At 38.1% G+C, this 10,826-nt stretch overlaps 1 protein-coding gene across 1 annotated transcript; it reads left to right on the plus strand.

Moving 5' to 3' along the window:
- The first annotated feature begins 1,170 nt into the window (after positions 1-1,170).
- Positions 1,171-4,991, plus strand: LOC115925051 (caltractin-like). The gene is made up of 5 exons (XM_030988204.1): positions 1,171-1,410; positions 2,018-2,100; positions 2,985-3,006; positions 3,898-4,001; positions 4,718-4,991. Exons 1-5 carry the CDS (start codon positions 1,223-1,225, stop codon positions 4,894-4,896), a joined length of 576 nt encoding a protein of 191 aa, XP_030844064.1. The 5' UTR covers positions 1,171-1,222; the 3' UTR covers positions 4,897-4,991.
- Positions 4,992-10,826: the final 5,835 nt, after the last annotated feature.

The raw sequence follows: 10,826 nt of genomic DNA on the forward strand, positions 1-10,826 counted from the left end.
ATTAATGCAGCTCTCTTGCTTGTTAATTGGTTATTGCTTTGATTAAGTTGTGGCTGAACAGACGAAATTGTCTCAAGATTTTGTAAACAATATACAGAGGAGAAATTCTAAAATCTTTGCAGGCTTACTCCTTCTTCAGAAACAACGCTGTTGCTATTGTGGCGATAATTATCACCGTCGAGATGTATCAAGTGTTTTCGTGAACTTTGGACGTCGGCAATTGTCTGCAGTCTGGAATAATCAACTCTACACGACTAGAAATTGAAGAAGAAGGAGGAAAGAAAAACCGTTCACTTTTTTCTGCCATCTCTAGGGACAGTCATCGATAAAAAGGTAAGTAAATTGTAGCTCTTTTGCATGTTAATTAGCTATAAAGAATAAGAAAATAAGTCCGATGTTCGATTTATTAGTGACAGGCCGATGTGGGCTTAAATATGCTTATTTTTGACCGCACAGTTTTATTATAATGATATGAGATTACAATATCTTCAAGGCGTTGATGAATTAATAGACAAACAGTTATCATGAAGCCTATACAAGTTATTATTGTAACTGGACTTACGACGATTCTAAAATGAGACATTATATTTGAAAGAGTTTACAATTACACTAGATTACGTTTGTCCATTGGGGCAAAAAAAGAGCACCCATATCTGCATTATACATTTTATATTGATTTTAATCCATTCTTGTTCACGTCGATCCGGTATTGATTGGTCATGAACAAAAGTGAAACGAAAATTTGACATGAGAATCATGCAGATGGAATCATGTATCAAAATCAGTGAAAATTATATGAGAAATGATTTTAAAATCTGTTTCAGTTTTTATCTGAAAGTATAGTGGAATGCATTAGTTTTACCATAATCTAGAAAATCGCTCCTACTAATGCCTATGATATTTTAAACCACTTTCAAACATAAAGTTTCCTTTTACTAAAATATTTTGCTGAATGTAAATCGGAACAGAAGGCATTGCTATAATTTTGTAATGAAATAATGAATGGTCGCGTTGAGCCACATTTTTATGACAACTTTGTCAAAAAATTCCAACCAGCGAGCAAGCAAAAACAGACAAGTCAGACAGGCAAACAACAAAACAAATGAACAACAAACGCACAGATTGGTGTCAACAGTGTTTTTTCCCCATGTTTTTCCCCCAGATGTCTTCAGGGGTTGGTCCGCGAGGTTCAACTTCATTTGCAAACGGCGCCTCATCCAAAATGGCCGCACCATCATCCTCCGCCTCCTCTCACGGGCGAGTGGGCGTGGCCAGCAATCTCCTTCACTCATTGGAGCAACGGAGAGATCACGTGGCCGAGATAAACCCCGCCCTCACGTGTCAATTCACCGCGCAGGAGCTCCGTGATCTGAGGATGGTGTTTGACACCTTTGATAAAGACAGGAAGGGGTAAGTCACCAATGGAGAAATAAGAAATCGATTTATGTCTGGGGCCCGTTTCACAAAGCATTTTTTCAATGACAAATGACAAAAAAAAAATCAGTGACAAATCTGCTGATAACCAACCAGAAGCAAGGATTTCAGTAGCTTCTAGCAAAAACTGTCATTTGTCACTGATGACAAGTTTTTTTAAATGCCCCCCCCCCCCCCCCTGGCATGATCATTGTATTTGATGATAAATGTCCATATACTTATGAATCACTGGTTGGCCTGTAGCCCCTGTAGCCTATAAGAAATATAACAACAATAATCCTCAGGATTCCTACTTTTAATCGGTTTTAGCTATATTTTTCTCATTTGTCTTCATCTATTGAAACCAACTTAATATCAGGGTGTACTTCCCCTTTAATATACGATTTTGACTATCAGCACACGATATAATATTTTGTCTAAACTGAATTGCATAATGCATATAAAACCCACTGAAAAAAATCTGTGTTGTTATAATATGGACAATGAACTTGAATGTTGAAAAACTCAGGGCCAATAATGTGCAATACTATCATAATATCTTTATCATTGTCACTAAACTATCATTCCTCTCTCCGTTAAAAAGTTACATCGATGCTTTCGATCTCCGGAGGGCGTTGAGAGTTCTTGGGTTTAAGCTTTCTCATGAGCAAATAGATGAGGCGATAGGTAAGCTTTCAGAACGTTAGCTGATGATTATGATGACGACGACGATGATGGTGATGGTGATAATAGTGATGATGATAGTGATTATATTGATGATGTTGATGACGATGATGATAATGATGATGATGATGATGGGGATGATGATGATGGTGGTGGTGATGATGATGATAGTGATGATGTTGGTGGTGATGATGATTATGATAGTGATTACGATGATTATGATAGTGATTAAGATGATTATGATAGTGATTACGATGATTATGATGATGATTATTATGATTGTCATCATGATGACGATGTTCATGACTATGATGACGGTGATGATAGTGATGGTAATGATGATGATGGTGATAGTGATGATAATGATGATGATGACTATTGTTTATAATTATTATGTTGAATACAATGATGATGATGATGATAATGATGATTATGATGGTGACGATGATGATGGTGATGATGGTGGTGATGATGGTGATTATGATGATGATGATGATTATGATGACGTAAATAATGATTATTATGATGATAATGGTAATGACGATAGTAATACTGATGGTGGTGGTGATATGGTTAGTAGTAAGCGTGTTGGAAATGACAACGCAGAATGATAACGATGCGAAAATGACGACTAAGTTCATTAAAACACCTTGGACATTTTCTACTAATTAAAGAAAAAATTAAGACCGAATACATATAAATGATGAATATCGCTCAAGATAATTATGGACGAGCACAATAACATCAGAAGAGGGCAGGACGCAAACTCAATCCATTTCAAAATGTTGGATTTCTCGCTAATGTTAATACAAAAGTAAAAATGATTTGCCTTTTATTTCTTCGTTTATCCACTTGTAAACAATCAATTATCCTCCTTTTATTTTCAGCGGACATTGGCCGACGAATAGGGTAAGTAACAAAAAGATTTTTAATGTTTAAGGTGATAGTTTTATTTTAATCTAGAAGCCTAAATAGTTAAAGGCTGTCTATGCTATGGCATGGACAAATAGCAACAGCAGCAACAGCTAACAAATCGAATTTGACAAACCCACTTTTTTATGTGTGCAATTATTATGTAATTATTTCATTGTCTCTCTGTTTTTGTGTTAGTAACTGCATTTCGTATATAGGTTCATCTGTCGACAATATTCTGTAACTTTTTGATAATCCAAACACTCTGTTGTATCCTTGTATTTTCCATTTTATTGTCTAATCTATATCTGTGAGAACATATTGTATTGTATTCATTGACCTTTGCATGGTTTGCTTTAAAATGGTGAGCAAATTCTATTCAAAGTAAATTCAATTCAATTGTGTTTGTAAGTTGAGTCCAAGTGGATTTCCGTTATTTAAACCTGTGTAGATTAATTAACAGGAACTTCCTGTGCATAATTGGTCTTATATCTAGAGGTGTTGTGTTCTAGTGGATAACTCGTTGAACTGTGGATCACAGTGTCTGCGGTTCGAGTCCCGCCACGGCACTAATATCCTTCGGAAAGATATAAATCTACATTTGCCACTCTCCACCCAGGTGTTAAATGGGTACCGGTAGGAAAGAATTCCTTGAATGCTGTGAGCGCCGAAATCGGCTGCCTAGCAGAGCCGGAGTAATAGTTGGAGCGCCTTGAGCACCATTCATGGTAGATATGTGCGCTATATAAATATCCAATATTTTGTATTATTATAATTATATCCTGTGAGGCCTATTATGCCTTTAAAAAGTAAGATCAGTTCGATTTTTGTATACCCAGTAGACTGATTTGTGTTTTTCTTTATTTCTTCTCGTCATGGCAACGACAGTGAGGTGAGTTTCTCAGACTTCGTTGAGCTGGTCGCTCACCGGCAGGGCGACTCAAGGGATATCTACGGTGAGATACACCAGGGCTTCGACATGATGGACTACGGTGAGCAAAGTTGAAGTTGAAGTTTCATTTTTATTTTGTATTTATTTCTAATCTTTTGTCAGGGTAGCCCATTCACCAATAAGTAGTGGTCTTCCATGGGGCCATAAGTCGGTTATGATTTTATTTTATTCATTGATTGATTGGTTTTATCTATTTGTTAAGCACTTGTGGGATGGTACACCCTTACCAGCACGAGTGCTGTTTTTAAAGGGGTACACTAATGATGAGCGAGATTCTGAGAAGGGTTTGTGATTTGAGGATGTATTTAGGAGAGAAAGAAGATGGGGAAAGATCGGTAAATTGGACATGCAATGAGATTGAAAAGAGAAGACATAAGAAGTAAGAGATTAGCTACAGTATCAAGAGATAGATTGAAATATCAACATAGACATCAAACAAAGACATCAAACAAAGACATAAACCACAACAGAGAGAGAGAGAGAGAGAGAGGGAGGGGAGAGAGGGAGAGAGAGAGAGAGAATTAAATAAAGGGAAAAAGGGAGAGGAAGGCAGAGACAGTGACGGAGAGAAAGAGACAGACACACATACATAGAGAAAGATAGAGAGAGAGAGGGAGGGGGGGGGGGGGAGGGATTGGAATTTTCACAAAACTTTGCAAAATAATTTTGTTTAATTTTAAGCTTTCATGTTTGATATAGATATACATTCCATACCTCATTTACGTTTTCATTGATGTCTTCCAATCCTTTATACAGGAAAGAAAGGGTGCTTGACAACCGATGACCTCAAGTTGGTTGCTAAGGAAGTCGGAGTCAAAGTCAGCGACAGTATGATCAAAGAGATGATCGAAGAAGCCAGCAACAGTGGTGACAACACTCTCAGCAGAGACGAGTTTGTTGCCGTCATGTTGCAGACAAACATGTACAAAGAATGAGTACAACTTTCTACAAAGTATGTGGAGAGAGACGAGTTTGTTGCCGTCATGTTGCAGACATCCAGGGGACAAACACTGGCAACTTTTATTCCTGATATCACTGAAAGAGTAGTGTAATATGGTCAGAAGAGTTTGGTTTTTGTGCCATCTTGTTGCAGAGTGCAGACAGACATTTTCAAAGATTGAGCATGCTTTGCACCAACCATTTTCAGAGAAGAGTTCGTTGTCATTGATGTTGCAGACACTTACGCACAAAGACTGACAGCAATCGTCAGTGTTATCGGAAGAAAGCGATTTGTTGGCGCCAAGTTACAAGGAAGACATGTACCGTATCAGGACAATTACCCCCTGGGCAATCACCCCCCGGAAAATTACCCCCCGGAAAACTACCCCCCAAGGACAATTACCCCCTGGAAATTTACCCCCCGGAGAATTCCCCCCGAGGACAATTACCCCCCAAGGACAATAACCCCCCGGAAAATTACCCCCCGGAGAATTACCCCCCGAGAACAATTACCCCCAAGGACAATTACCCCCCGGGAAATTACCCCCCGGAGAATTACCCCCCGAGGACAACTACCCCCGAGGACAATTACCCCCCCGAGGACAATTACCCCCAAGGACAATTACCCCGAGGAAAATTACCCCCCAAGGACAACTACCCCCGAGGACAACTACCCCCGAGGACAATTACCCTCCTCAAAACACCATTACCCCCGAGGAAAATCACACCCAGGGAATTTGCAACACTGTGACGTATAATGCGAGCTCCTCTTCAAATTGCTATTTAGAGAAAATGTCATGAACTTTCATTTTCTTAGTTATTTATGACGGAATAGATTTATTTCGTACAGGGGTTGTGTATAAACATGTTTTCAATAATTATATTTATATTAGTAGCTCACATTCAAAGCCCTCGTACCCATCTGCCAAATCTTTTTGCTTAACGTACATGTATCCTCCTAGGAGGAGCTTTCACCCACCCCTCTCGCTCTGTATCCATTCCATCTTTGTGTAGTTTGACTTAATATGCCGCGTGTATTGAGTCAAATTCAATTGCCAGAAGACACATGTATCAAATCAAATTCAATTGCCAGAAGATGCATGTATCAAATCAAAGTACGGAATTTACATTTCTTAGAAATTTAACAATACATTGCGCGCAGATGAGTACGCGTTAATACAGCTAGTCTCCCCCAAAATGGCCCAACAAAGAAATTAGGACGTAAGATATCATTATTTATACATCCTTCGTAACTTTTCTAATCAGCTGATCGTATATTTGTCTTTGTATGTATAATGGGCCCTCATCCTGTAATATTTATATACATGTATATATATATATTTCTGTTGTCATGGTGAACTAAAATATGTTTTCTTGTACTGTAATTTATTTTGAAATCAAAATTGCCTTCAAGTTAAATATATGGTATGTTCGGTGCCATATTAAAAGAAAATAAGTATCCGCACTTAGGTACATTCATCTCAATGATTTTGTAATTCCAGAGCAGCGTTTTTTCAACTGGGGTGCCGCAAGAGAATGTTACTAGTTACATGACAACATTTTTTGGCAAACGTTGATTTTGTGAAAAACAAATATCAGAAACGGGTAGAGTATTTATTTTCATGAGAAAATAAAATGTAAACAAATAATAAAATATCTTTCTTCCTCGCTCGCTGACAATTTTTTGCGAATATATATCTTGTATTTCGACATTACATTGTTATCACACTCATCACAATTATAAACATGATGAATCAAGGCAACGAGAGGCCCGAATGTCCTCATATTCGTGAATCAAGGTCATGACCGAATATTTCACTTTATATTCGTGTACATTTGGCGGTGAGGCGCCCGCATACCTTAAGTCTTTGCTAGTGTGTTGATTACAACATTATGTTTTAATATTTTGAAAAAGTTCTTGTCCTTTTTTTTTTCTTGCTCGTTCACTAAATCAAGAAACAAATATGCCCATACGTGTGTACATAGCACTTGACGAGTGCCAGAGTGATGCAAAATAAATAGTTTGTGAAGAATTTAAGATTGGGCGAAACTTTTCAATTAAGAGGGCACTGTGTCTAACAAAAATCTGAAATAACGCTGCACAAGAGAAATCCTTCGTAGAAAACAGCAACCACAGTGGTGTTGCATACATTATAGTTAAAGAAGATCACGCGCAAGTATTTGAACGAATGTGGGTTCATGCACGGGATTTTATGGGCTCGTAGCCTTCACAGCATCTCTCAACGTGTCATATCGTCTTTTGCTATTGAATCCTGATTGTCCTCGGGGGGGGGGGGGGGGTCATCCTCGGGGGGTAATTCCTCAAGGGGTAGTTTTCCGGGGGGTAATTGTCCTTGGGGGGTAATTGTCCTCGGGGGTAATTGTCCTCGGGGGTAGTTGTCCTCGGGGGGTAATTGTCCTCGGGGGTAGTTGTCCTCGGGGGGTAATTTTCCGGGGGGTAATTGTCCTTGGGGGTAATTTTCCGGGGGGTAATTGTCCTTGGGGGGTTATTGTCCTCGGGGGGTAATTCTCCGGGGGGTAATTTTCCGGGGGGTAATTGTCCTTGGGGGGTAGTTTTCCGGGGGGTGATTTTCCGGGGGGTGATTGCCCAGGGGGTAATTGTCCTAGAACCGACATGTACAAAGACTACATGGTAATGTGGTAGCAAACTACGTCTTGAGGAAAGAAGGGTATGTTGCTACTTGTTGCAGTCATACCGACTGAAAACAATCTATTTACTACACCATCAGATGAAGTTTTGTTGCAATTGTGTTGCATGCAAGCATTCAAACAGACAAAACTTGGCAGAACCAAAAGAGACGTGCTTCTTGTCGCTAACGGTTATGTTGCAGACAGACGTGTACGAAGACCGACTACAATCTACAAGTCACTTGAAAAACTATAGTGTTTGGTTGTAGTGTTGCTAGCAAACATGAACAACGAGTGGCAGCAGTCTGCAGCAAGACCAGCATAGACGAGTTCGTGTAATTATGTTGTGGGCAGACATGTATTTCAGTTGTTCGAACTCTTTGCAACATCAAAAACCGCTGTTGCTGATGATGCAGCGCAAATCGTCCAAATTTCTTTAGACTGCAATTGCCGTTAAGATTACCGTCCATGCGAAACCCTTAAAACACTTGCTTTCGTCAGGGCAACGACCCACAAAAGTGGTTGCTGCGTTGATGATACCTATAAGGATAAACACCAACAATCATGATAATATTACAAACTCATTGGTTATTGGGCATATCGATTATCAATAGAGACACCCCTGGTCAGTAGACCGTCTAGCCCACGAGAACGCAAGAACGAGACACTATAACGGTCTAGTATATATGACCTCAGAGAAGTTTCCGGGAAGTTTCGGAGAGGCCCACGAGACAGATATTTCATTCTCGCGACTTTACCCTCAGATAACATTTGAAAATGACCACGGACCGACTACCTGGTTTAATGGGCTGTCAGTCTCGTCCGCTGAAGTTCTCGAGGGCTGTCGTTATCCTAGGCCGTAGCCTAGCAGCCCCAAATCAATTTCATGCAGAGCAATGACGCATAATAAATGACAAGCTACATCAATCTTTTGTTTTACAGTATTCAGTTTATTAATTCTTAACGACATTGTGCTGTTGAATCTTATTTTCAGTGAGATTTACAAATGCCAATCCTCGGCAACGAGTTACAAATAAATAATACAAGTACATTTTAATATCTATGGTACAAAAAAAGTAATCAATTTTGCGTCGGAACAGACAATCAGGCATGGTAATACATATTCAGTCGGGTACAACAATCGGTATCAATAGAGACATATTGGCGGGAAATTGATGACAATAAATTACGCAATAGGTAGCGTTTCACATTGGCGCAGCAGGGCAAAATAATGTTAGTATTGCCAAGATTTCGAAATTTGCAATAAATTATGCATTGTTTTGCGACACCTCTCTTAAAGGTTTTGATACAGGATTTAAGCTATGTCTTTATGCAATTCCAAACAGTTTTGAAACTAATAGAGTAAGATTCGATATAATTAGAGTGCCATCTGAACTTGGATTCAATCCAGTAGATTTGTATAAAGCCGGTACCAGAAGTATGAGATGTTTTGGAGGGAGATTACTTAAAGAAAATTAGTTTCGGAACCAATAGATTAGTCTACCCTTTGCTGTGTATCTCATTTTCTCTTTATAGTAGTGATTGTGCACGATACTAAAATCCTTTAGAGAAGACATGTAATATAATAGATATAACTGCATTCATCAGTTAATGGCTAATCCATGTTGATTATTTAATTATCTTCATTATTGGTCGTATTTTATACTGTTAATCAATCAGTGCTTATCGTCCAGTATCTTAATTGGCAACTAGCAAAGCGCAAATAAAATACATATATAATTCTTGATACATATACTGTTTTAGCAAAACGGTGCACAAAAATATATATACCTCTTCTCCAATCGCTCAATTATGAATTTGGCAAGATATGACATTTTGTTCAAAGAAATCTATTCAGTATATCACTCCTCGGATAGAATCATCCTTCTCTAATCCATGACATATACTTATCTCATACATACTCAAATAAAACAAATGTTTGCCGTTTATAGGCGCAATAAATAACACGGTCGCAAAGACCTATGAGAAATTAAGCCAAGGCAACTTTAATGGCCAAGTCAATCATTATGTAAAGGTGTCGTGGTCCAGTGGATACGTCGCCGGATTGTGGATCTCATGGTTCGTGGTTCGAGTCCCAGCCGCGTCACTAATATCCTTTGGCAAGGGTATTAAAATGGCGCTTGATTTTGTCAAAAGTATTTGCAATCGTGTTATTTGATAAAAGGAAATTCTGAATACACAGAAGACATTATGGGGAGGGGTGTCATGAAACAGGCTACAATAGTCTTGTTACGATGAAAAGAAGTTTTGAAAACAATAAATCTCCGCAACCCTCCCCTATTAATAAATAAGAATAACAAGAATAACAATGATAACAAAATAAGAATGAAATGTTAAAAGTAAACAAACCAAATTAAAAAGAAAATAGAGTTGAAGAAAATAAATATATAGGTTTGCCAATAGGCTAGTTTCATAATGTAAACAAATTTATAAAAATGCCTTTTTGAAGCGCCTAGCGCCTCGATACGAATTATTTCACTCACCCCGCGTTACGAATAAATGTATCTCAATAGTCTGAATTCAAAAAGCATACATTAGTTGTTGGTAGGTAGGACAAACATTATAACTTGCCCTACCTAGCAACATGTAATATATGAAATGTGCATTCTGACTTTTGAAATACAATTATTCGTAACAGGTGAATGATATAATTCGTATCGAGGTATAAATAAATTTGGTTACATTACGAAAACGACGTATTAGAGTGAGCTTACGTGGCTTTAATAAAACAACACTTATCATTTTCCTTCCCCATTTCAGATATCCGCCTTCTCATTTCTTTCGTCTTTGATAATAATCTAAACATGCAAGCTTTGACACAATATTGAATACAAATGATAAGTTTTACCAAAAAACAACAACATCCCAATGGCGGGCGTGTACATGCGTATTGAAAAACAAGAAATTCTGAACTTATAAGTACGAGGTCGTGAGTGGTGCGAGTTTGTAATCATGCCAATACTGAAATGATATGTTCTAAAGAAAAAATACACTTTTCTTAAGATAAAATACATACGTTCTACAGAAGAAGAAAAAATTGTTTGTAAAACATGGAGACAAGGCATACAAGAAAGAAAAAAATAGCAATTGAAATACACGAAAGAGAAAAAAATACATAACTTCGAACACTGTCCGTTCTTACATTTGAAGTATTCTAAACAACATAGTCAAGTGGGAAAAATAAAGAACCGCAATTTTATCGGCGACATTGAAGCCTATGGAAACATACCAACAGAATTGATAACACTAAAACGAT

Source organism: Strongylocentrotus purpuratus, unplaced genomic scaffold (genome assembly GCF_000002235.5).
Source record: "Strongylocentrotus purpuratus isolate Spur 01 unplaced genomic scaffold, Spur_5.0 spur5_scaffold_17, whole genome shotgun sequence".
NCBI lineage: Eukaryota > Metazoa > Echinodermata > Echinoidea > Camarodonta > Strongylocentrotidae > Strongylocentrotus > Strongylocentrotus purpuratus.

Coding starts and splice junctions, on each gene's coding strand:
- LOC115925051 (XM_030988204.1), top strand. CDS start 1,223: ATGGCCGCACCATCATCCTCCGCCTCCTCTCACGGGCGAGTGGGCGTG. Junction 2,101..2,984: donor GCAAATAGATGAGGCGATAG/GTAAGCTTTCAG, acceptor TTTTATTTTCAG/CGGACATTGGCCGACGAATA. Junction 4,002..4,717: donor CTTCGACATGATGGACTACG/GTGAGCAAAGTT, acceptor TCCTTTATACAG/GAAAGAAAGGGTGCTTGACA.